The 27,654-nt window shown below is 36.7% G+C and overlaps 2 protein-coding genes across 2 annotated transcripts in view; one reads left to right on the forward strand and one right to left on the reverse strand.

Annotated features, from left to right (window-relative positions):
• Window positions 1-24,669, forward strand: APPL1 (adaptor protein, phosphotyrosine interacting with PH domain and leucine zipper 1). Its single transcript, XM_010718494.3, is given in 22 exon segments — window positions 1-124; window positions 1,076-1,135; window positions 1,984-2,055; window positions 2,842-2,929; window positions 4,671-4,712; window positions 5,430-5,488; window positions 5,960-6,106; window positions 7,346-7,428; window positions 7,531-7,689; window positions 8,837-9,025; window positions 10,644-10,686; window positions 11,167-11,223; window positions 12,913-13,004; window positions 13,581-13,599; window positions 13,601-13,764; window positions 15,799-15,848; window positions 16,268-16,442; window positions 16,546-16,582; window positions 17,937-18,083; window positions 18,349-18,399; window positions 18,753-18,841; window positions 19,423-24,669. Coding segments are annotated over 22 exon segments (1,854 nt in total). The 5' UTR covers window positions 1-100; the 3' UTR covers window positions 19,430-24,669.
• ASB14 (ankyrin repeat and SOCS box containing 14) overlaps window positions 21,167-27,654 on the reverse strand; it is an 11,897-nt gene continuing 5,409 nt past the window's right edge. The window contains exons 8-10 of the mRNA XM_031555561.1: window positions 26,230-26,383; window positions 25,301-25,527; window positions 21,167-21,370 (exon numbers count right to left, since the gene is read on the reverse strand). Of these exons, the coding sequence (XP_031411421.1) occupies window positions 25,334-25,527; window positions 26,230-26,383 (348 nt within the window). The 3' untranslated portion in view covers window positions 21,167-21,370; window positions 25,301-25,333. The remainder of the gene's footprint in view (window positions 21,371-25,300; window positions 25,528-26,229; window positions 26,384-27,654) is intronic.

Genomic DNA, 27,654 nt, shown 5'->3' on the forward strand with positions numbered 1-27,654 from the left:
TGTCTTGTCTGATTCATTCCTACAGACCCGTTCTTTGCTGGGAGTATTTGAAGAAGATGCAGCTGCAATTTCCAACTATGTCAATCAGTTATTTCAAGCAATGCATAGAGTATATGATGCACAGGTACTGTTACTGAATTCCTGAATGCATTATAAAGTTTTTGAACCACATTTTCTGTATCTTGCTTTTTTGGAAAATTTATAAGCAAAGCATACATGTCTTTATACTCTGTGAAAGTGTTTCATGTTTATAACATAAGCATTAAATTATTGTTTTTGCATGTGAGATCGAAATTCTGATTGTCACACAAGATTTCTTTTGCAACAGAATTTCTTGTGACAAGTAAAGAGACTTTTCTTATCTTGTCATTTTATTGCATTCCCCAAATATTACTTGCTATGAAGGTCTCACTATGCGTAGTAGTGTCGACCAAGTGGGAGATAACTTTTTACCCACAATACATTCATACTGTTTTACTCATCTGTCAGTAACTCTACTTGCATGCCAAGGCAGAAATTATTTTGTGTTTTTTCTGAACAGTTAAGTTTCTGGCTGTATTTTTAACTACTGTATACCTGTACTGTTGGACATTTTTACTGTTTTGTTAGTCTTGCTTTTCTTATTACCATTACTCTTCCATTACTTTGCCTTTCTATTTTGCTTTTAATTGTTGCATTTTCTCTCATGTGGGTACAAGTCAGAGCTGTTGGTAGCCAGGTAGTCCTGAAGTCCACTGTAGTCTTTTCTTGCCTTTACAAACATCAAGCTCTTAGGAGAACAAATTTGAAATTAATTAAAGCAAATATGTATTGTATACTAATCAAAAAAATACAGAAATCACTGTGCATAGTATAAGCTGTAAACTTTGTATTTGTAAATACTGGTTCTGTGCAGCTCTTACCATTGATATAGAAAAGAAAGGGCAAAATTCTTAGGTTTTCTGAAAATCTGTAATCAGGCTTCCTGCATCTAAGTTCCATGTCTGCAATATTTAAAAAAATAAAAAAATAATGTATTTTAAAAGGAAAGTAATAGCTTAAAAAGTAACAAACTTCTTTCTTTTTTCTAAATTAGAATGAATTAAGTGCAGCAACTCATCTGACTTCAAAGCTTCTGAAGGAATATGAGAAACAGGTATATTATAAATCACTGTTGGTTTGTGTGGTCAGGACTGTATTTTTGTAGCCTTTTATCTCCCAGAGCACGGTACAGAATGTATTCAGGTTTGATTCAGATAAAGCAAACTATTAAGGTTGGTGGCTCAAATCATTGCCAAAAGAATCAGCCTATCTTCATATCAGTTCTTCCAATAAAAACACAGATGCTTTCCATTCTGCATGGAAAAACGGTGCACAAAGTTTGCTGAAGAGAAATATGTCCTATTAAGGCTGTTTTCCAGAATTAAATTCTTACTATGATGAATGTTAAGTTCTGGGGACTTTATTTCTGGTGTTGTTTTAGAATATTTCAGTTAGAAAAGACCTACAAAGACGAACCAAACGTTAATGCATACTGAGGGTATTATCCAAATGCTTTTTGAATGCTGACAGCTTAGGGAATCAGTCAGCCACCTCATTAGGAACCCTGTTCCCTTCCTAATGACTCATGGCAAACGGATTTTACCTAATATCTAATCTGAACCTCCCCTGATGCAGCCTTGTGCCATTCTCATGCATCCTGTCATCTGGTTAAGAAGAGGAGGGGCAGAGAAGAGAGAAAGAAGGGGAGGTGGGGGGGAAAGAGATGGAGGCAGGGAAAGGAGTGATGGAGAATTTATTACTGTTTTCCAAAAACCTTTTTTATCTGAGACAATTAAAAGAGGAAAAAAAAGGCTTCACAAAATAGTCCCACAATGTTTGAACTGCATCATTTTAAAATAAATACCTGGTACATTCTTAGACATGAATTTTATACTTGCGTGAAGGGCAGAAAACACTATAACCAGCATACCTCCTTTTGTTTTTGTTTTGTGTTTTTTGCAGCATTTTCCATTAGGGGGAGATGATGAAGTTATGAATTCTACTTTACAGCAGTTTGCAAAAGTGATTGATGAGGCAAGTACTTGCATTTATTTCAGTTACTTTACTACTTTTTGTCATGTATTCACTTTGACTTGTTATCCTGTAGCCTTCAGATTAGAGGTTCAGAAATGGCTTTCATTTGATGATGTGGAACTGCTGTTGCAGTATAAGCTTAGGGTTACATAACTTAAAGGTAAAGAATCGATTCAGCAAAGCAAGTACACGTTGCTGAGGATCAAGGTAGTTTAACTACAAAACCAAAAGCATCACAGAATGATAAATGACATTACAAAATTATAAAACATCCCCTGATTTCAAATACCTGACTGATAAAGGAGCCTTTTGCTGTCCATATTAGAGACGGGCTGAGTGACTGACTCTTCTGAAAAAATATTTTAGCATCATTAAGAATCAGGATTTTTCCTCATGATCTCTCCTGTTTAAACACTACTTTTTGATAGAAAGAACACTTTGTTTGGATCATCTTCTGTAACCTGAGAAAGATGGACTATGATGTAGCTGGAGTGAAGCTATAGAAATAAATTGACTGGTCACCAGAAGGTGTGAGGCCATCTTCTGACACAACAGCAATTTGGAGTACAGATGGAGGAAATAAGGGAAAATACTATGCTGTGAAAGTCTTTTATGTAAAGATGATGGTGAAATAAGGAGCCTTAGAAGAAAGTAGCTGCAGAAGTGAATTTGAAAAATTACGTTCAAGTTGTACATCAAATTTCAGTGAAACCTCTCTTGCTTGCTTACTTTCTTTTGTCTCAGCACTGTTTTCCTAAAAGTATCCTTCTTTCTCTTATTTTACAGCTCAGTTCTTGCCATGCAGTACTTTCAACTCAACTTGCAGATGCAATGATGTTTCCTATTACTCAGTTTAAAGAAAGGGATCTAAAAGGTAGGGTGGTCAAACAAATGCTGCTTTTACCCATGACATCAATAGCAAAAAATCACAGCATTCTACCTCTATAGCTCTTATTGTACACGATAGGATCTTCCACTTATTTTTCAGCTCTCAAGTGTATGCATCTCCTAACACTTCTGATATAAATTGTTTCTACTCAGAAGAGCATTAGAGTTGAAGAACTAAATACTGCTACATTACAACAAAAAGTACTACTTATAGAAGCAGCTAGTCAAGTTGAAAATTTTGGAGTTGCTAGAAACATTTTCAGATAATTTGCATAGTCAGGAAATAGTTGTATATATATATAATATATATATATATAAATATATACATATAAACATCACAACATAAATATACAAGCTGAATTAAATTTAAAAGATGAAGTGCCAAAACTGTAGTATTTCCTTCATTACTGTAACACCGATAATGCAATAGAAAGCACAGCAATAATAGTAAGGTAGCAAAGCCCTAGGCTACAGCAAGTGAGGATAAGCCTAAATGCAGAAACCATAAACACAGAAACAAAGGAAAATAATCTGCTTACCCTTAGAAGGCTTCAGGTACGCAGGATCTCCAGCAAGGTGTCCTTGCCTCCACTGCCAACCTTTAAATGAGGTCTGGGAAGGGGTGGATCTCCTCTCCACCCCTTCTGCTCATTCAGGGGCATTGCATTGCACTGCACTGCCTGCACCTGAGCTCCCCTGGGTTGGCCCTGCCTTCTCACCAGGTGCTCAATCACTGCTTCAAACCTGTTAAGGTTTAAGGTTGTTCTTTTACCCTACTGGTAATAATTTCTAAGCGTAAATGAAAGATGAAAAACTTAAAATTTTTCTAACAGATCTGGCTTAATTTGCCTGGTCTAAAATAATAGAACTAAATATGATAGACTTTACTTAGTGTGCTAAATTGAAGAGGCTGGTGTGGTAAATGGGTTTCAAATATAAACCAAAGTTAAAAACAAAGTAACTTGGATCTACAACGGTGAATTTTTCAAGGCTAGTGTTACTGCTTAGAGCCTGGGAAGGCCTCCTGTCAATATTTTCTGAAGAGGTAATAATAGCAAATGAAATTTTCTCACTGGTATTTTTTTAAACATAGCTAACATAGTATTATACAATATTTCATTATGTACTTCACAGATACTTTCTTTAAAGCTTTTGAATACTTTTTGTCTTTGCAGTAAACTTAATCATAGCTTTTTGCTAGTTTGTGTTGTGAAGAGACAAAAAAGTGCAGTCAAGATTAGAGCAAGTTTTCCTATGTGTTGTACTGTTTTCTGTTTCCTGACTGAGACTGGACAAACAGCTAGAACATGACTGATTTTAGGTAGGAGAAATTGCACATATAGCAGTAATCACAGTGTTGTAGGGTTTTCTGTTTCCTGATGCTTCCCATTCTTCTGTGCTCTCACTTCCCCAGCTAGGACCAAACCCCTGAGCAGAACAGTAGGTGATGCTTTTGGACTGATTATCTTTTTCAAAGTCTTTGGAAATTCCTCCTTAACGTACTATACTACAGTATCATTTCTGTAAGTCAGAGAGCAACATAAATGGTACTAAGATCCAAAGTAGGAGCAGACTTTGCCAGCTGCAGATGCCTGTACTGATAATTTAGTATGGTATGAGGTATGAAGTGCACCTCTTCAGCAGTGTAACATGGCGTGAGAAGTCTTTGTGTATCTATATCTGTATGTATGCTAATATTTCACTAATTGTGCTATGTTGTTTTGTAGAGATATTAACTCTAAAAGAAGTTTTCCAAATTGCAAGCAATGGTAAGTGTAAAATAGTCAATGTTACAGATATTGCAATACAATGGTATTATTGTAGAATATTTACTTAGAAAATTAGTGAAGATAGTTGGGTGGCCTAAAGCAATTACGCTGTGATTTATTTTCAGTGATATTTAGGCAGCCAGCTATCATTGAACATCTTGTAAATTTCTGCTTTGTGGACCAAAGCATTAAGGCAAATAGACAGTATTAGTCTTCCTAACAATACTTTACATGTGTATGTAGTTATAAAATAATTTAGGATTGTGCTTCTAAAATTCATGTGAAGAGTAAGGTGTAGCTTACTTTTTAAACTCAGGACTTAAAATGGACTGAAAAATACAAATCTCATCTCCCTAAAATTTGTCTGATAGTCTTCCTAATTGTCAGTAGTTGCTTTTGCTCTGCTGAGTCCTCTTAATCTAGATAGCTTCATTACTTCAGAAGCAAAAAAGATGAGTTAGAGGTTTTCATGGACAGTTGACACTATTTTGAGTCAGGTTCTTAGACTTTGAGAGAAATTAGTAAGAATTTATCTTCAGCCCAAGTGTTGGAAGCCATGTAGTAATTATGAAGAAGCAAGAATTATTAAAGTCTTTATTATGGCAGAACTTTTATTTGAGTTGTTATACAGGACATGGGGATATGAAAGTTTTTATGCTCTGTTTCATAAGTGATTAACTTACCAAAATGATTCCTTATTCTCTCTCCATTGCTTAGACCATGATGCTGCCATTATCCGATACAGTCGGTTGTCAAAAAGAAGGGAAAATGAAAAGGTTTGTTAAACAAAACGCTGATAAGAAGATTTCTAGAGGAGTTGAGAATTAATTTTTGTCTTGTATGTATTTGTGATGAAAGATAATGTACAGCAGATTGCACCTGAAGTTTGGTAGTTGATGTTTTAGCATTCTGGACAGTTTGTTTCAGAACACAAAAATAAGCTTTCTTGAATACACTGAAAAAGCTAGAAGGTGGAAGTTGTGATGCTGTAGTCCAGTTGTTTTGTAACGAACTGACTACTGTATGTACTTTATACTGTATAATACTGTGTGTACTTTTCATGCTTCCCTCATCTGTGAATTACAGAAAGGGAATTGTAGCACACAAGAGTTAATGCTGAGCTGAGAACATTACTGTATTGTTCTTTCTTTTTTTCCTTGCTGTTTATAAAGCTGTTGAGAAGGCATGTGATAAATACCATACTGAAACATTCTTTTTTCCCCCTCTCCTTGTCTGTATCTCTTTAGATCAAGGCTGAAGTTACAGAAGACGTGTATACTTCCAGAAAAAAACAGCACCAGACTATGATGCATTATTTCTGTGCATTAAATACTCTTCAGTACAAGAAGAAAATTGCTGTGTTAGAACCCTTGCTAGGATACATGCAAGCTCAGGTAATTTCACATTCTGAAAGCTATAGGTCTGAAAGAAGATGTAAGAATACTTCATGAGAGTTGAGAGTCTACTGCAATTCATTGCAAGACCTCTTTTTACAATCCAGGGAAGCAAACCCCACCTCCATCCCTGTAGCTGTCATACTTACTGCCAAGTGCCGTTAGCACTATTCATTTTCTGTTCAAAATTCTGTAGGACATTTTTGAATCTCAGCATGACATGCTCCCATTTAAGTATCTTTTGGGAAAATCTGGGCACCAAATAGAAAGATTTAATTCTAATCCAAATTCTAGATGATTAAATTTGAGGTCTCAGTTGCTGGTGCTGTTCTCTGTTAGCTTGTTGCTTGATTTTGTTTTATTTTTTTCTCTACTGGATCACAGACAGAAATATCTGATTAAAACTTCCATGCATGCAGGTCTGCATAAAAGTGCACCTTCTTAGAAATTAACATGGAGGCAGATAAGCTTCTTCCTGTGGCAGCTATTCTGAGATAATTATCAAAATCACATCACTACTGTTTCTAAGCAAGGGTGTGAAAGAATTGGAATGCTCAAGATCTTTCCGATTTGAGTTTGTGTAATATAATGGGTTTATTTTAGGACGGGTGCTACAGGGAAGGCTTTTTGGAAACTTTCTAGCATCTGGCTAGAGTGCAGGAATTAATTTCTACACAGTGTTTGAAACTTTTCCATGTCCAAGAAGTCTTGCATCCCTTGGAGAACTTGGAGCTTGTACAAAATAACTAAGCTTTAAATGTTTTCTTTACGAGATAGGTAGTGCAACCTGTTGCTCAGGTGCAGCTTTTTACTGAATCTGAGAAAAGGAATGGCAGGACTGCCCCCCGTGGCTTCTTGTTCTGATGTTTCATACAGCTAAATTCAATTTATATGGCAGTTTTCCTGAACTGATATGGAGTGAAATGCTTTAAGATCATATTGTCTGTCCCCCTTGGCATGATCCACAGTTAGAGGACTGACCCAGACAAGTTTCTACAGTCACATATTTCATTTCACTTGCTCTGTTCACATCCTCTCTGTAAAATAAAATTCTTTTGCAATGTCAATATCTATCTTCACTTGGAGACAAAAACTTGCATTCTGCTTCTTTTGCTGAGACTGCTGGGAATAGGGAATAAAACCAGATTTCTTTTTGAAATAACTTCCTATCATTTATTGATTGATTGGTTTATTTAGTTTCATTCATGCCTAAGTTCTCCCTTTTCCTCCTTTTTTAAGATAAGTTTTTTTAAAATGGGTTCAGAAAATCTCACTGAGCAACTGGAAGAATTTCTCACCAACATTGGCACAAGCGTACAAAAGTAAGTTGTTCTTGTTAAATTTTGCACTTTTTTTGCACAATTACTTTTCTGTTTCCACTTAGCAATATATATTCTCTGTTAGTAACACATAACTTACCTTAGTGTTCGCAGGGAAATGGAGTGTGAAATAGAGAACATGCAGCAAACTATAGAAGACTTGGAAGTAGCCAGTGATCCACTTTATTTGCCTGATCCTGATCCTGCGAAATTTCCTGTCCATAGAAATCTGACACGGAAAGCTGGCTATCTCAATGCAAGGAAGTAAGACTAACTTGTTACTTAAACCTTAAGGAATGTTTAGCTTTGGGAAAGCTAGAAGCATATGCTATATGGTTTTGGAATAAGTGATGCTGATCTTAAGTATGTAGTTTAGTGTACAAAGTCACATCAGAGCTATTCTGTTTCTTTTGTTGGATTCCCCTTATTTATTTTTGAGAGTGTAATTTCACTGGATTGTAATTGTAAACCAACAAGACTGCAGTGGGAAGTATTTTTGTATAAGTATCCAATAAAGCTCCAGGATTAAAGATGTTAAACTCCACAAGCTTGAGTTGTACAGGGCAAACCTAAAAACACGTTGAACGTCCTTCAGTTTCATGAGGTAGTCTTTCCTCCACTGGAGGGAGCTGTTATGCTATTAAAGTCATTTTTAGTAGTTGAAAATAAGTTGTAACCATAACATTTTTTTCAGTAATCTGCGTAATAACCTCCAAACAGGCAGGTTGTTTTTTTTTTAAAGTTAAATTAATTTTACATTAACAGTTAGAGTGAAATATTCACTGAATAAGACCTGAATTCCTGCCATAGAACACAATTGCAGCAATTAATATTGAAGAAAGTGTCGGAACAACAAGGGAGGCTAAACCACAAGCATTACTGACTTATGGTTCCTTTGTTGTTCTTCTGCAAGAAGGAGGTGGAAAAGGAACTCAAACATGCTCTAAGCAAAACTTTGATAATGTCACTGAATGATAAAAATACTTGGAGAAGGGAAGTGTGTTACATACCTTAGCTAATGCCTACCTCAGGTTTTCCAGTGAAAGTAGAGTTTGGAGATGGTATAAAATGCTTTGATAACGTCTATCAGTTGAATATGCACATTTCATAAAGCAGTGCTGTAAAAACTGTAAATCAAAATTAAAGAACTGATGTCTTTTTAATCTCAATACAGTCTCATTAAATCTAAGAAAGCAAATATTTTTGTAAACTTTGCCCAGCAGTGGATTTGAAATAAATATGCAACAGATAAAGACTAATCTAGCTGTAGAGCTAACCTAAAACATTAAATGAGGGCATTTTTTAAGTGCCAATATGGCTTGCTCGTGTAATTTTTTTTTTTTAATATTCTAATTATAGAGCTCAGCTAAACTCCTAACCTACTAAGCAGGAATCTCTTCTCATGTTCTAGTAAAACAGGGCTGGTATCTTCCAGTTGGGAGAGACAGTTCTACTTCACTCAAGGTGGAAATCTGATGAGCCAGGCAAGAGGTGATGTGGCTGGGGGACTTGTCATGGACATAGACAATTGTTCAGTAATGGCTGTGGACTGTGAAGACAGACGGTACTGTTTTCAAATAACATCTTTTGATGGTAAAAAGTAAGTATTCTTACATTAGTTTTATCTGTAAGAAAATGTACTTGCTACTTAAGAAAAGAAAAATGGTCTGACTCCAGACAGATTATAGCTTGATGGGTTTGGAGTGTGTTTAGAACCTCAGTCTGGGATGTCTGCTATCTTTATTGTGATGCTGCTTTTGTTCCCTAGCAGCTTCTGCCAATGCAGCTGAGTAGTACTTCAGAATAAAATTACAGTATTCATGGTGTCATACCATAGCATTCAAGAACAAATTCAAACTGAAGATAATTTGTGGGGAAAAGAGAAGGCTTAAAACTTGACCAGCTTTTTCTGGGCAGCTCCAAAGCAGTTTTTATTTCATCTGAAATAAGTACTTTGAGAGAGCGTGTTTATGTGTGTTTATGTTATCATGTGAGATTATTTGTAGTGCTATATTAAACTCCTGATGCTAACTTCTTATTGATTTGGGGATTTTTAAAAGTAGTTTTGGTCATTTTATGAAATTAGTTTTGTAAATTCTAATATCTGGGAAATAACAAATAAGGCAAGTTTAATAGAATGCTTTGGATGCTTGTTAGAGAAAATCTGTCATGGAAATTCCTATTTTCTTTATCATGTGTGTATAGTTCCTGTAAACTATTTTGAAGGCTAGTAGATTAAACCTCCAGGTTCAGAGTATCTGTCATTTTAATGAAAATGGCACTATGTGGATTTACCACTCTGCTTAACTCTTACATTAAATCTGTATCCAACTTCTAAGTGTTTATGCTGTAAAACAATGGCTTTAATGTATTTAAATTCTAATTCATTTCAAAATGACTTTTCAGTGGACTGTTAGAAATAAGACACCTGTATCTAGTTTAATTCTATCTTAAATTCTCAGTGAGCAAAAACCGTACCTATTCTTAAGTCTATATGATGATATATTTTCTATCAGAGAAAACAAGTGTGTCACAACAAATTTTATACAGCTTAGTTAGTTATTATTATCAGATTATTATTTTCAGATTATGCATATATCAGAATAAGGTAGCTTCCCTTCAAAAATGATTGTAATGTACATGAATTGAAAAGTAGCCTGAAAAATAGTAGTAGATACAAAATAAATGAAGTAACTGTAAAAAAAAATAAAATAAAACACCAAAAAAACAGGAAGCTCAGTGCCTTGTCTTTTCACACTTTTGTCTATTCTAAAAATGATGCTGATGCTGTCAGAATGAGGCTGGCTGTGTTTCCTGAAGAATTTGTTGGCCATCAGAGAAAAACAGCTATTCAGCTTCAGCTCAGGAAGTATTGCTCAAATTAACCATAGTATATTTTTGAAAGGCTGAAGCTTTTGATACAGTACTGCATATTTTAGGAGAAGGCTCTCATTTTTCAGAGTTTGACCTTAATTAAAACCATGGAAGAAGTAGAAAGATGAGCTTTTCTATTGCTGTTAAGTGGATGGATGTTGTAGAGGTTATAGGAAAATGAATTTTCTTTCCCCAGTTAAATGTTGTCTGCGCTCAATACACAGTGTCTTCAGACTTGATTATTTCTTTGTGCAATGTACAAACATGAAAAGGGAGTTTCTAATCTGAAAGGACAGGTGAGGCATTTTCAAATGGGCAAAATTTTGGTTTTCATTCTCTTTCAGGTCTTCGATCTTACAGGCAGAGAGTAAAAAGGATTATGAGGAGGTAAGCTTGCAGGAGGTTCACATGGCATTGAATGAGTTTTCTGTGGCATAGAAGGGAATACATTAATAGAAATAGTTGGAGTGCACATTTTGTATTCTTCAGGCAGTAAATAGTGAACAACTTTCAGAAAGTCTGACAAAACATTACTGTATTTAAATCCTTTTCCATAATAGAGTGGGATTAGAAAAAAAATGTTGTAAAAGCCCTTTAAGGCATGCTTGGGCGAACAGCTGAATAAGGAAATACAGAAAATGTGGTACATTCAGCCTGGATTCGAATTTCTCTGCAATCTTTATTATTATATTGGGATAAAATAGTTGTTTTATGCTATTTTTAAGGGTAGGCTGTGTTAGCCTCACCCTGAAATTACAAATGAGGTGGAAAAGGTGCTGCATGCAATCAGTGCTCAGGGTTTTTAATCAAACTCCTTGGAAAGATCCATGACAAATCTAATATTTTCTTTTTTCCTCTCTTTTTCAGTGGATATGCACAATAAACAACATATCTAAACAGATATATCTAAGTGAAAACCCTGAGGTAAATGTCACCAAAATGTATCACATCAGTTAATACTTTCATACATGGATGCACACAAAAGTAACAAGAGATTAACTGGTCTGACTGGATAGCACAGAGCTGAGTACTTCCCAGATGTCTCATCTGAAGCTTCACATTGTGTGGCTTTTTACATCTATGAAAGCATACTCCCAATTCTTTCAGTCTTCTGAAGTACTTCTGTAGCAAGGGTAAAAATTATGTGGCTTCTTTGATACAATGTTTTGACAGCTTCAGGATTCCTTTTTTGTATTTGATAGATGATAGTTTGCTACAAATGAATATGACAACTATCTGGATGGATGCATGTAATTAATTTATACCAGAGCAAACTGAAATTTGGTGAATTACATAAGCATAATTTTGCAGGAAAGATGTTTTCACTTTATAAAAGAGTTATTTGACTTTTGAAGATTTAGAAATTGGTGTACATGTGCAGAGTTTGGTGTCATAAGTTTATTTCTATGCTTTGTATTTATAAATATAAACTTATACTGATATAAACTTAAGCTGTGACCATTATTCCCTAAACCAGGGGAGTTGGCCCAACAAAATCTGTTGTTTTGTAACAGAGCATGGAACTATGTGTATGATGTGCAGAAAGAGAAGTCATACTCTTTGGTCTGCTGTTGAGGTTTGAAGCAGTGATGGGTTATGTGGAAGGAAGCTTTCCAGTGCTTCTATAGTAGATATGAGCACTGTGGTTAGAGCAGTTGAATAACACCAGGATCTGTCGCTGAAGGCACGTGCTCTGATGAGCTCAAAGCTGAGGTTCTGTTTAGTCCAGGCGTAGAGGAGTGCAAAGCCCTTAGATCAGTGAAGGTGTATTTACTTACATTGTGCATGAATTCAAGAGAATAATAAGAGCTGTGACTCCTGTATAATTATTAGAACTCCAATATTTTAGAGCCTTTTTACAGTTCTGATGGCTTTAGGGTTACGAATGTCAGTTGCTGAATAAAACTTGTTTGAAGAGTGGAAATATCTTCTGAAAAGCACTACTTGAAAACAGATTGCTCCCAGCTCTTATTTCCTATGATACCACTGCCTTCTCACTTCACAATGGCTTTATACTCTCATTTTCTGAGTCACTTGCACAAAACTTTGCTTCTTCACTGCTTTGTCTCCTGTATCTTCCCTCTCCAAAATCCTCCTTATTTCAGGACTTTTACTGTTGGCTTTACCCCATGAAGTAAAGCCATCAATATTAAATACTGACACTTCTGAATCAGTAATTTCAATAAAAGAATAAAATTGAATTCTTAAACTTTGAAAGGTCTAGTGTTTGCTGAAATAACACTGTAAAGTGGCTATCTTGATAGTCGTTCCTGTCTTGGTTTAAAGAAACATTTAAACATTCCCAGATTTCAAGTGCAGACTTTTGAGTCTTTATGTTTTGTTAGTAGTCGAGAGGTACATTTTTTTTTTTTTTAAGTGAGATCTTTATTTTTCTTCCTATATCTGTTTGCTTATTTTATCAGACAGATTGCAGCATTATAAAGCAAGTGCATTTACTCAGGTGTAGAAAGTGAACAGCACGAAATGTGACAAGTTTGAAGATGCTAGAGATACGTTACTGAAAGGGGACAGTTTAGAATTTCTGTCAATTGCATCTAAAACTAAAAGCTGGCACTGTATTTTGAGGAAAATGTTTTCATTTACTTGTTGCAGGAAATTGCTGCACGTGTAAACCAGTCAGCTCTCGAGGCCGTTACTCCATCGCCTTCATTTCAGCAGAGGCACGAGAGCATGCGTCCGACTGTGTAAGCTGCTGAACTGTGGGCACTTGAAGAGCACTTCTGAAAAGAATCTTGCATTAAGTTCCAGTAAAAAAACAAACAAAACCAATCATCAACAACAAAAAATTCATAAAAAAACCCTCAGCTTTCTATGTTCAGAGTGAAAACTTTGATAGACTTAGAGGAACATTTCTCAAATGTGCCTTGCTAGTGTTGTTTAGCATCCATTGTTACAAACAATCCGGATTTCTTGCCAATTAGAAAGTTTGGTTACATTACATCTGGTTTGATTGTGCTCTGTATTCGTGCTGAGTTTTATTTAATGTGTACAACTCCTGGAAGCAGACCTTAGACTGTAATGTATTTTGTGTACAGTTGTACATTGATGTTAACCTGATGGCATTATTAGTGCAAATAGTAACTATAACTGACTTAAATCGGTTTGGAATGTAGGCTCTGATTATTTGACTATGTCTTATCCTCTTCAGTTTTTAGATTTTGTTTTGTTTTGGAATACTAAATTCATCTTCCTTTGGTTTAATTGATTATCAACCAACCTGAAATTAACACGCCTTCATTTTCATTTTTGTTCCATTTCAGACAACCCCGGCCCCCCGCCAGCCCGCACCAGCAGCACGGGGTCACTGGGCTCCGAATCCGCCGCTCTGTCTGCGCTGTCCTTGGATTCACTTGTTGCCCCTGACACTCCTATTCAATTTGACATAATATCTCCAGTTAGTGAAGATCTGCCTGGTCAAGCAAAGTCTTCAGGGCAGTCAGGCAGGTAGGAAATGTAGAAAGAAAAAATAAAGTCCTAAATTAAATGTAAATTAAAAGAAATATTAAAAAAAACATGTTTAGGCTGCAGCTCCACACACACCCGCTGCCTCTGTCCCTATTCTTTCTTGTTTTAAAATAATAATAATTTACAGATTTACAGTGACCAACAAGTTTTTGTTGTTGTTAAATATAGTTATAAAATGTTACTTATTTACATAATTAGATTCAAAATGCTGTTTTCTAATTTGCAGCAGTTCTTCTTGCTTTAACAGCTAATGCTTTTGTTTATTTGATTTATTTTAATAATTTGGTTTCACAAAGTATTTTCCTTTCCTATTGCTTGCTCACCCAGCAGCTTGGGTTATTTCCTCTTGGAAATTCAAGAGAAATTTGGTAGCCCTGCCTCCAGATGATGATGGCATACGATGACACTCTTCTTAAACTGAAAGGTGAGTGAAAATGATCTAGGCTTCTAGAGTGATCTCACATATAGACAAGTTAAAATTGTCTAACAGCTCTTTCCAAAATAGGAAAACCTTTTCAATTTTTTCAATTTTCCCATACAAAAATGATAATAAAAAACTGTAAATCAGCGCTGCATTTCTGGAACTACTTGTACAGAATTCAGATATTAAGAAAACATATTTGCAGTTCCAGCTCCTTTAAGGGAAAAAAAGTCACAGTGGTGTGTTCTGTATTCCCCTGCCCTCTAGAAAAATGACTTCTAGTTGTTTAACTCATATGTATGAGAAAATGGTATACATGCAACCTTTTTTTCCCCCACTGAACAGTTGTTTGTTGATTGGTTTAACAGAATAATCATTTGGCTAACTACATCATTAAGAACATACTGCTTTAAAATCAATCTTGAACTTTACTCCAGGAAGTGGAAAGCTTAATACTTCAGCCAAATTCATGTCATCAGTTGTAACTTAATTCTACAAAATTGTGTTTATCATATAGAAATGATTCAGAGTTTTGCATATTCTATCAGTAAAGAATTGCAGTGTTTGGTACAGAATGCAACGTGCTACTTTAAAACAAATTTTAATAAATATAATATATGCACTTACCCTAATTTCCGATGCTGATGACATAATCTTTTTATTTTGTGAGACCTCATGAGATTTTGTATTTACTGTTCCCATCTTGTCTTGAATGACAAGTTTAAGCAAAAAAACTTGCTAACAGAATTTATCTGTAGTGTTTTTACACAGATCAGATTTCAATGGGAGGATTCTTAATGGAGTCCTCATTATTTAAGCATTGTAGTAATGCAACCTCCACCTAATAGGAGAGATTCACATAATTTTTCTCTGACTTAGTTCTGAAATTTGCTTTTAGAACACTTAAAAAAGAAGGTGGTGCATTCATTACTCCCCTATAAAACCTAACTCAAAGTTTATGAGCACTTGATAAGTTTATTTTAACTAATTTCCCTATTCCCCATGTTCTTATCAGCATTGGCTTTACTGCTTTTAAAAATATAGACTTGGAAGCCTAGAGTATTTTCACTTTTTTTTGTAATTGATAGCACTTCTGTGAGCCAGAAACGGCCATATTTCTCTTGACCCTCTAGGAGTAAAACCCCAGTGATGTTTTCAGAAAGCTGCATTTGAAATAAAACCAGTGACTTTTCTTCAGTAGATAATGCATCAACTTGAGACAGTGCTAAGAGGTGTGGTGCTCCTTTGGAGTAATGAAAGGAGTAGTGTTTGGCTGTATTTCCCAAAGCTGTTCTGTCACACTTTGTTCCTTTGGGCTTAATTCAAGTATACAAAATGCCATGGGAGCCAAACTCTTTGTGGCAGCAGTAGGACAACAATACCTGCTATTCTCCCCATCATTTGGCAGTTTGTCTTATTCCCAGTTACATTTCTTGCCCTTACAAATTGCTTGCCTTTATCATAGTTACTGCTCCAGATTACAAGTTTGTCAAGTCATGATCTTGTTCTTATTTTATGCAGCATGAGACTACATTATTCATGAGTGGTTCCTGTAATCTGACTCCTGGTTTAATGTTTTCATTTTTTAATAGACGCACAAATCCTTTTGGTGAAACGGGAGGCTCAAAATCTGAAACTGAAGGTAATTAAAAAAGAAAAAAACAACTCCAATGCAAATTGAATTAGAGAATTTACAAATTGATTTAGTATGTTTACCTGCACCTTTTCTCCTTGTTTACCACCAGTTTTAGAGTGTTTAGTTGCGTTACAGTAGCAGTGTATCGGACAAGTTCAGTTAAATCAGACTGCTGTCTGAAAGTCCTGGTTCATGTTCTCTGCTATATGACATAAAACTATTTTATTGCATTTTTTGTATTCTTGAAATGAAAGATATATGTCTTGCTGCGTAGTAATTGTATCTGTAATTCATAAGCACAGTCTCTTTTCAATTTATTGGAAGTCTGGTGTTTTCCTGACTGAGTACAGCTTTGGTCTTGGAAGTAGTTTTGAACAGAAGCCCCCACATGGAGTTCACTTACTCAGTACTTTTGTTTCTCTTAGATTCAATTCTTCATCAGTTGTTCATTGTAAGGTTTCTTGGCTCTATGGAGGTGAAGTCTGATGAAAGTCCAGATGTTGTTTATGAAACAATGCGTCAAATCCTGGCAGCTCGGGCCATCCATAACATTTTCAGGATGACAGAATCACATTTATTAGTCACTTGTGACTGTTTAAAGTAAGTTTCCTTCCTGACTTGTACTGATGTTTATTTACAGAAGGAACATTTTTCACTTTGGTAAAATTTACTTTCTGGTTTGTTTTTAAAACCAAATTTTTAGGTTAATTGATCCACAGACACAAGTTACAAGACTACGAGTAAGTAACTTTACATTTTAAGATAAATACCCAGCAAAGTAATTCTTCTACTTTTTAAACAATATTATTAAATGTTAGCAGAAATCACTGACAGCATGAGATTTCCAGACAGATTTCCCCAGAAACTGGGAGGCTGATGCAAACATTGGGTTTAAGGGGAGTGAGCTCAGTAGGAGAAAGAAGTTTTTTAAAACATTTTTTTCCACAATTTGATAGGGTAGAATCTTAGGAAAATAAGAGTATTTTCTTTTAACCATCTGGTTGATACAATTGGAATTAACGGAATTAAGATTGGAACGGATTCAGACGTCCAAAACATTTTTGTTGTCCTTTTTTTGGCTTTTGTTTTGGGTTTTTAGTTTTTCTGTAATCAAATTTACAGTGTTGCATGGTGCTGGTTTATTTAGTTCTTTACAGTAAATGCACATGAAAAAAAAGGTGGGATTTTCATGAGGAATCAAATATGGCTGGCTTAATTCTTCATTAATAGCAGTCTTTATTTTCTGTATTTCAAAACTATGCCTCCCCTCCCCTTGTCTCTGCGCAGTTTATGGTCATTTAATTTATTTGGGTGTTAAAAAGATGCTCAATTTGTCAGGTACCCTAAGTTGTTATCATTTCTATAAAAGGAAATGCTAAGCATATAAAATATTCTTCATATACACAGTGTGTATATATATATATTTTATTTTATTTTATTTTTCCTTCTTTGTGGCATTAAGTTCAGAACTGCCCCAAAGCTGTGAGCTTTTACAGGTGAGGTAAAGAACTGGGTGCAAATGGAGTGTTCTACGTGTGTTCCTGTGTGGTGAGGAAGAACTCCCATGCTGTCAGTTTGTAACAACTGCAGTAGGGGCCTTCAGAATTTGAAAGCTTACTTCTGTGCTAAGACTCATTTGAAATTTCTGGTTCAACTTCTTTTAGGAATTGAGAATATGAAGCATTTTTATTGAAACAATACAAAAATGTAATCTTTCTTGCTTACATGATTCAGGAGAGCTAAACTTCTTGCAGAAGATGTTTTAGAAAAGAGCCTTGATCTGGCACCAAATGCTGAGAGCTTTGCAGCTGCTCACAAATGCAGCTTGTATAGATGTCTCTTTTAAAAAAAATTAAGTGTTCACATTTAGAAAGATGACTGAATGTCATTGCATATGTAATCCCCTCTTTTATCTGCAATAATTCCCTTCTAACCCACTGTTTGGTATTTGGCAATTACATCTTCCGTCAGGTTGTAACTTTCTCAGGTGTGGTTGTGTGTTTTTGATATTGAAGTACCGTGCAGTACAGTGAAAATCTATACAGAATGTCTGAAACCACTTTTAATATCTCTGTATTTGATCCTTTCTGGCAGTTTCCTTTGCCCAATGTAGTCTTGTATGCAACCCATCAGGAGAATAAGCGCCTCTTTGGATTTGTGCTTAGAACTTCAGGAGGGAGAGCTGACAGTCGACAAACTTCCATCTGCTATATCTTTGAATCAAATAATGAAGGGGAAAAGGTATTGGTGATGGTTATATTCGTATCCATTTTCATTTTCTGATTGCAGTCATTTTCTGTCATGGATTCTAAGGTGTTAGTTCCATTCCAGCTGTCTATGGGATTTCTGTGAGAGAGTTTATGTACTGAAAACAAATCAACCCAGTAGTTGAAGTAACTGTAAAATGCTTTAGCACACTATCATACCTCGTTTGGGATTGTGGCATGCTTTTAAAGGCATTTTTGTTAGATTCTTACAGATGATTTAAGATCTGATTTGTGTTTAGATTTGTGACTCCGTTGGACTGGCGAAACAGATTGCTTTCCATGCAGAACTGGTAAGAATCTCTTTAGGGGACAGTATCCTTGTGAATGGAAGGGAAAAGGTATATTTAGTGTGTATAATAGAATATAGTCTGCAAGATGCTTATAGATGCAGTAATGTGTTGTAGAGAACTCAAAAGGATTTGTTTTATAGAATTTGAGCCCAAGATAAAAAGACCAATCACCAACTGTCTGCCTTGGAACAATACTCAAGATTGGAATCTGCTTTTTACGTTTAACAAACATACCTGTCCATTAAAAGAAGCATAATCAGGTGTCCTAGCAGTTTTGAGTGAACTCAGATAAGCCCACAGCATATCAAGGCCCTTGGGCAGCTGTTTATTTTATTGTCATTTTTGCCCTTCAGGATCGAAAAGCATCAGAAAAGCAAAAAGAAATGGAGAGAGTCAAAGAGAAACAACAAAAAGAACTGACTAAACAAAACAAATTGAAAAGGTACACTTTCTTACTTTTAATGCTATTTTTGTTGTGTTTTTTTCCTGTTTAGTGACTTTGTTTTGTAGCTTTGTAGTTCCAGGTGTAATATCACATTCTTTAGCACAAATAGAGTGTTGTGGAATCAGGTTCATTACTGAAGTATTTTCTGTGCAGATCCTGTAGAATTTTGTATTACAGTTCTTCAAAAGAGTTTTTCTGAGGAGATAAACAACAAAACATCCTCATAGGCATATTTAAGAGCAGTGCTTGAAGGAACACCTGTCATAAACTGTCCTATACATGGCTGCAAGTAAATATCTGCCATGCACTGAGACAGTTCAATTGGAGATGAAGGTTCAGCTAGAGACTGAGGCAGGGGCTGCAGGGAGCGGGCTGCAGGCCAGGTTCTCAGTTCTGACCTGCTGTATTGTATGGATTACCGATGCAGAGGCGTTAAACGTGACATCCTACTGCTGTCAGCTTTTGAAACCCAAATGTCCAAATCTTAGTAATAGTGTTTTGTTTCTACTTAGGGAGCTAATATATTGAATATGATTTTTCTGATTTCCTTCTCTTTCCTCCCTCCTTTCTCTAATTAGGATTTAGAGGAGCAAAGCCGACTGATAGCTGCTTCCAACAGATCAAACCCTAGCAGTGGAGAAGGACAGTTTGTAGTCCTTAGCAGCAGCCAGTCAGAAGACAGCGATTTAGGAGAGGATGGAAAGAAGAAAAGGGAATCTGAAACCTAAGGTTGCCTAGTTAATTAAAATTGGAATCATGGATATAAGTAAGTTTTACAAGAAGTGAAATGTAGGTGGAGGGTCTGTTGTATTATATGAAAGACTTCACAATGTCTAGACCCTAATATGCCTTGCTGTTTCTTTCTCAATTAAGTGATTTCCACTTTCATGTCAGTTCCTCTTTTGTATGCCAGATAGACATGGTAGCATCACCATTCTTTTTTTCAAAATTATGTTTTCTCAAAGAATTCTCTGCAGGAAGGGAAAAAGATGGATTTTTCTTTTTTCCATTTACCCATCTGTGCAATTGACTGCTTTGGAAATGAAACTTAAGTTCTCACTGAACTTGAGTAGTACTGAAATTTGTTCTTTACACTGCAGTGTGTGGAACACCTTGCTGGAAACAAAAGTGGGTTCCAGATAAGACAGTGCTAAGATTTATAGAACTTGTTGAACATAACAGTTCTTAACAGTTAGAAAGAAAAATCCTTATTAACATCATTGGGATGTGCAGTAGTTATAGAAGGAAAGATCATAGTTTTTGTTTCATACTGCACTGTATGGTACTGCTTTTTTTTGTGATTAAAATGCTGGAAGGCTTCCTTGAACAGGAGATTAAAAGAAAATACTTGTCAGACATAGGTAAGAGCTGAAGAGATGCAGTTGCACTTTGCTGCATGAGGAATGCATAAAAAATTCCTTATCAAATAGTAAATATAACGTACAAGTGCCGTGTTCCTGGTTTTTCCCCAGTGTGTAAAGAAGAGCATAAGGCGCTGAGTTCATTTTCAATAAAAACGTGCGTAAAGTTGCAGAAACATTGAATTCCACCACTTGAAAAAATCTGAATCCATAAAGGCCTTGCTACCAGTAACTACATGTGCTAAAAATGAGTTAAAGCTTTTTTAAGTCTTTCTAGGGAACTGTATTTTGCAAAGAGAAGTAAAAGACTATGCTAGTCTGCATCCTAAAGTCAGTCTCCTAATGCATTTTTCAAAGCAGTCTCTGTTTATACCTCATAAGCCTAAACTCCATGGTCCATACCCTGTGTAATATTTATTTTGTATAATACTAAATGTGCATTCATCTTTTGATCCAGAAGAGAAAACGTGTTTGAAGTAAGAAGAAATATTTATTTTTGCACTAATTACTATAAATACTAAACTCCAGTAGAACAGATGTCTCTCTAATAGTGGCCTGAGCATAACAGAAAATGTAGAAAGAGAAGAATATATTCTAAGATGTTTTATAATGGTTAAGAGTGTTTTACAGTTCATTGCAGAGCATTTTTAGTCTTCAGCTTTCAGCCCAGCCCTTCATAGCTAGAATTGCATGGTGCTGATTAAGTGAGAAATTTCAGGACTTCTGTGCTAGATGGCTGTGCAAAAAAGGAACACTATCCTTAATTGCTCAGAAGTTGTTTTGCATAGGCTAACAAAGGCAATCTCCTCTTGCTTTTTATGCTGGAGATAGATAGGCATTTCTGTGCAGCAACCAACTGCATCTGCCTCCTGTCAACAGCAGAGAGGAAGGAACATTGCTCTCATGGTGCCACTGGCACCACAGCGTACAGAAGGGGTTGAGCAGCTGCGGAAGCACTCACAGTATTTAAAAGAGGAGATGGAGTGGGAGACTGAGCAAGAGGGAGGCTTCAGGTTCTCTTCCTTCTGGTTCAGCACGTTTGTCCTCAGAGTAGCCAGTAGCTTGCAGCAGTACCTGCTTTTGCTGTTATCCCGTCAGACCATGTGGCATCAGCCCGCGGCCAGATATTGCCTTCATAGGTCACATGGACCGTACACACCTAAGGCTTTAAAAACAAACAAAAACTTAAGTGGCATTTACTTCCTATCCAGTCTTGTATTCTCATCTGTAAGAGGCTACTTCTATTCTTTTCAACAAAAACATGCAGAAAGGCAGCAAATACTTTTTTTTTCTTTCCTTTTCCTGCCTATATCTAGTTGCATGGCAGCCAGTTTATCTCTACAAGTTGCTTCAGTTTGTGTTTCTTTCTCTTGGATTTTTTTTTTAATTTGATGATTTCTACTTTCTGTGAAATAACATGCCAGCACAGCTCAAATTTATAAAATCGTTAAGGTTGAAAAGATGACTAATCATCTAGCCCAACCTTTAACCACCAAATTTACTTTACTTAATGTCTTCCTCGATTACATGCTAAAGATAAATTAATTCAGCAACAGCACAGAAAAATATTAAATCAGTGGTCCCCAGTTCCAAGAATCTGGTCACCAAGCTGTCAGAGCAAGATGAGCTGCAGTAGCCACAGCACCACAAGGAAGACAGCTAATAGATCAGCAACCTCATCAAAAGGTATTGCTGACAGGGTGCCTTACTGGAGAGAGGGCAGAGAGCTGAGTTGTCTTTTCTTGAACCCCCCCATTATGTTTTAGACATAAATACACAACTATGAGGAGGCAGTCAAGAGAAAAATCTGATGTATTACATTGCTGTTATGGAATTTTTCAGATGAAACAATATCTGATTAGAATTATTCCAGTTCTAGTTCATGTTTTACCATCTATACCATTAAATGTAGTTTTCTTAATCAGACAGCATAGAATTGAGTTGCATTTCACTAGCAGTGAATGATTCTTTTCTTCTAACCTTCTGAAAAGAAGGGAAATAAATGAGGAGAGCAGTACTTCAAAAAAAAGTGACATGCATGAATGAAATGAGGTGGTTTTGTTTTGCTGTTTAGGAGAGTTTTGCTGGTGTAAAATGAGCAAAAAGACAGATATAAAAGCTTCTGGAAAAGTGATGAAAGCTGCAGGAGCAAAGGGCAAGTTGTGGGAGATCAGGATGTTAAAATGGAACATTACAATGAATTAGCAGTGGGATGAGAATTACTCAGTGTCACTTAAAGGGAGGAGCACCTGGATCTGTGGATAGAACTACCATAAGGCAAAGAATAGCTGCTGAGGTTTTATCCATGTCCTCCTCCCCTCAGAAAATCTTTCTGCTACCCTTTGAACTATGAATTGTAGAGCTACTTCATCAGAAAACATGTTTCTTAATTACATAAATTAGAGTACTTAATATTTATTTTGAGAGTACAACTTGTAATTTAAACACCTCATGTTCTCCTGGGAATGACTGTGGTAAGGTTTCGCCACCTGTTATTTTAAATAAATTACTGGTTGGTTTCCTTTCTCATAATTTATTTTGCCTGTTTAATATTTCCTGTTGCCTTTTACTTAAGGACTGGTCTTCTGAGCACTTCCAGCTGAAGCTATAATTTGCTTCATGTGAACATAGTATTATTTCAGAAACTACTTGGGTAATGGGATGTTAAGTTTATGACACGATGCAGACCACGCACCTCTTGCTCCTTAGTTGTTCTGCTCTACATATATTCTGTATGAATTTAGCAGCGTGAATATCAAAATATATAAAAAGTGTGGGCAAACTACAGGCATGCATTTCATTGCATTATAACTAATACCACGTACTTAATTATGGCCGTGAATAGATTTCTAGAAGTCTAAACCAGAGGACAAGTTAATAGCCATATGCCGCTTAGTCACACAGACCTGGTAACGTGTGTGCTGTGTAAGCAAGTGTGGATTTGATAGTCTGTTATTTCTGTAATATTTTAAGTTGGAAATTATATCAAGACAGCTTACCAACTAACAGACAATTAATATTTAGGAGTTAAGAAACATGCAGACAAATGACTTCTTTCTATGGATGCGAAACCACAGCTGACAAACCTGATGCAGCTGAGCCTTTTTATAAAGATATAATTTATTTCCATTGCAGAAAAATATTGGCTGGTCTTATGTTTAAGGTGAAGTCTGATGAATTAAAGAAGGTGCACAGAATTTAGGAGAAGCCAGTGAAGAAAGCTATGTTGTTACACAGTCCCTTATCATGTCCAGAACTGACACACTCAAAGAAAGAAATCCTGCCTCTGTTGAGTGAGTTTGTGATATTTAGTCTAACAGCAAAAACTGGTATCTTTCTTTCTTTCCTTTGCTCTGTTTTACAGAATTTCTTGCAAGTATATCAATCTCCAAGGTTTTTCTTTCTACCCAAGCAGTAAGCTGTGTTTTTGTCATGCCGTAGTGATATCTAAGTTATCATGACAAGAATAAGTTGGTGTATGTCATTGTGATTGCACTTGTATTCCTAATGAAGTTTATATTGCAAGCCAAGGATTTTGTACAATCTTTCAGGTCACTTTTATAATGCAGTGGAGTGGTCAAATTCTTATGCTGATGTTCTGGATTGGTCCTGTTCTAGTGAAGTGTAAGTGATTTTTTGCAATGTTTGAGACTTACACATTTGTCCCTGAATAGCTGTGTTAAAGACCTCCAATAGCATACCTACTTAATTCAGCTTTGATTGTTGTGTCTTAATCTTGGAAGCACCAATAGTATGTATTATGCCAAAACTTCAGTCAGCATTTTGTAGGTTACGTAAAAGCTTAAGCATAGTAACTTTCTGAGTGGAATTTTTCTGAGTGGAATTTGTCCTGATACAAGAACTTCTTTCCTAGTAGTGACATTCTGGGCGTACCGTTACTGGTGACAGGATGCATTCCTTTCCACTAAACCAAGTTCTAACATGCAGTTGAATCTCTCTCTTGGAAAGTGCATCTCAATTCTCTTTATTTTAATCATATCAGCCAGCTCTCCTCAGAGGAAGTTACTCTACTTGGGAATGCTGATAACTTCTGCAACAATCAAAGACTGAATGTTAGAAGAAAAAATCCTTTCTATCTCTGCTGGCTGTTTTAGTGCACGTGTTGCTCTGTTTCATGACAACATGTAGCACGTTGTACAGAGCTGCAGTTATGGTAACCATCAGAATTCATTTGTACAGAAGCTATACCAGCACAACTATTAACAGGAGTACCTCCACCTGTTTTCACTGGCTTCATTAGTTTTCTTAACTACGTGACAGACACCATGTGAAAAGCAATGGGTCATACTACGTTACGGTTAAATTTGTATTTTATAAGATTTGTAGATTTTTCTGGAGAAAAGCAGACTTTTGAACTATGTAACTCTACGTGAATACAGATGCATGTATAACTAGAAAATCTATGCTTAACTGATAATGAAGGAATAAATACTATTAATACCACATGTGTTCTGTTTTTTTTTTTTTTTTTAAAGTACAGACTAACATACATAGCATTTTTTGAAAGATTAGGCATGTGTACTGCAAGACAAGTGTGACTGCTTTCAGGTAGATGCTCCATAAGCTGTAGCTGCACCTGCTGGAGGAGAAACTGGAGAACTGCTCTCTCTAGAACTTGGCTTTCTTTTATGGTGTCCAAAGACACACTTATAATCAACTACGTAGTGAATGAGACGTATCAGTACTTGGTAATGAGATACAGAATTAACATTTCAGAAATGCTGTCATCTTGTTTACTTGAAGGCCTTGACTGTAACACTGCACTGAAAGTAGGGTTACATGTTATGCCGGGCTTTCTCCTCACACAGATGCAAGGCTCACAGCCGTACCAGTGATTGTAATGGTTCTTTACATCTTCACTCAAAGCATTTTAAGTAGTATGGCCATAACCATTCACATAACTTTCACTTTATAGTGTATACGTAGCATGTGATCACCACTATTTCTATTTTGGGCTTCTACCCATTTTCTTGAGGGAACGGTGGGGAAGGAGAACACTGAGACTCAGTATATATATCTCAGTATACATGAGATAAATCCCAAAGGAAAAAAGGAGAAAATTTTTTAGTCTTACCCTCCTCGACGCTCCCTTCAAAATACAGAATAATTATGTGCAATTGACACTGGAGGTTCCCAAGAAACTTTCCGGTCCATAGAGGTCATATTCCTTGTATAGTATGTAGTCTTTCAAGCAATTTGGCAGTGGAAGGAAGGTCATGAAGACAGGACAACGGAGACGCAGCCGGCCCATGCATTCCCGTATCTTCAGGCGACAAAGATGCTTCAGGGAGCGAGGATTTGCTAAGAACCAGGAGATTGACATTAATGAGTCCCTTAATCATTCTGTGCAACTGCTCACTCCCCTACACCTATCAAAAACCGCTCCAGCTTTTACTGCCTCTGCCCGTCCTTGGATGACTGGCCCTGGCAGATCTAGGCCTGGACCTCAGCCCCTGCCTTTATCAGCTATGTGCACAATCAGCTAGCTCAACAAATTATTCTTATTTTACAGAGTTAAGTAGTAAAGTTTGGCAAAAGTAACCCAAATAACTGGTGCCAGCTCTTTGCCAGCCTGAAGAAGCTTCTAAAAATCAGAATTTTTATGTCCTTGTTTTTAATCTGTGTTCTAATAAAAAGGACACAGAATTAAGCTAGGCTAGAATTTAAATTGCACACTTCTAGATAGTTACTTTACTAGAGTTCTTTCATCAACTTGAGGTGAGGGAAAAGCCTTTCTCCCACTGAAGAGGATTTTATTGCCTACGTTATATTGCAAATTCTCAGCTGCTCCACATAATCTGTGCTGTTACAGTCTGTCACAGCTATCAGACAGAGTTATCTTACTTTACACAGACTGATTTTCTTTTCAGAAATACCTTCTTGTCAAAACATAACTTTTGGCTTAACCAACCTTCGTGAGAAAAACAAATCTAAAATACCACCAACAAAATTTCCCAATCCCAGAGCAGTTAGTCTGCTATTTCAAATCTATCAGATACTTACTTAAAATTGAATTGATGTCTGGCCAGAGCTCCTGTTCTTTGAGAGCTGCTTCAAGCTTCCAGCAGATGTTAACATGATCAACATAATCTAACATTACTCGCACTACTTTCCCACAGAGATGCTTCAGCCATGACAAGGTTATCACTTCACAGAACTGATGGAAACAAAATATTTTAATTGGAAAATATCCAATACTTCTGTAAATTACTTCATTCTCTGCAGGACAAGAGCAATTTTATAACTGCAGAGCACCAGGAAGGAGTGCCTGCTAGAGGAGCTTTAGGGGCTGTCACAGCTTGTATCAAAGCCTCCAGTGCAATCTGAAAATCTGAGAGATGTTATTTTGTACTAGGCTAGAACCAAAAACGATCTTTAACAGCTATATATTTGGTACCCAAGTGCTTAAAAAGACATGCTACCATTCCTGAAGGAAAATTCTTAAACCTCAATAGGAAATTTAAACTTCCTGACATTGCTGGAAGAGATCTGTATCCCAGCCTGCCAAACAGGACCCACCAGCCCAGTGCACCACATGCCTGTGTCAGTGGAATTGAGTGCATCCTCAGCAAGTTTGCTGATGACACCAAGCTGAGTGGTGCAGCTGACACAATAAAAGGGAAGTACACTATCCAGAGAAACCTGGATACACTTGAAAAGCAGGCATCCAATTTAATGAGGTTTAATGAAGCCAAGTGCAAGGTTGAGGCAATCTCAGGCATGAGAATATACTGGGAGAACTCATAGAGAGCAGCCCTGCAGATGTCCAGGGGGTCCTGGTGGACGAAAAGCTGGATGTGAGCCAGCAGTGAGCTCCTGCAGCCTGGAAAGCCAACAGTATCCTGGGTGGCATCAACAGAGGTGTGGCAGCAGGGAGAGGGAGGTGATTGTCCCCCTCTGCTCTGCCCTTGTGAAGCCCCATCTGGAGTACTGCACCCAGGCCTAGGGCCCCCAGCACAGGAAGGACGTGGAGCTGGTGGAGCTGGGTCCAGAGGAGGACCACTAAGATGATCAGAGGGCTGGAGAACCTCTTCTATAGAGGGGGGCTGAAGGAACTGGGCTTGCTTAGCTTGGAGAAAAGATGAGTCTGGAGAGACATTATAAGCAAGAAGGTGACTGACTTGTTATACAGTCAGTCACAGGACAAGGGGAAATGGCTTTAAACTACAAGAGGAAGATGTAGGTTAGATATTAGGAAGAAATTCTGTACTCGAGGCAGTGAGGCACTGGCACTGCTGCCCAGAGCTGTGGGCACCCCATCCCTGGAGGTGCTCAAGGACATGGATGTCCCCCACCTGCTCTCGGCAGCCTGAGCAGGTGGGGGGCAACCAGTCCATGGCAGGGGGTTGGAGCTGAATGAGATTCCTTCCAAGCTAAATAATTCGATGATCTTCAGATTAAATAAAGGCTTCTTACATTTGAATGGAC

Source organism: Meleagris gallopavo, chromosome 14 (genome assembly GCF_000146605.3).
Source record: "Meleagris gallopavo isolate NT-WF06-2002-E0010 breed Aviagen turkey brand Nicholas breeding stock chromosome 14, Turkey_5.1, whole genome shotgun sequence".
Taxonomy (NCBI): Eukaryota; Metazoa; Chordata; class Aves; order Galliformes; family Phasianidae; genus Meleagris; species Meleagris gallopavo.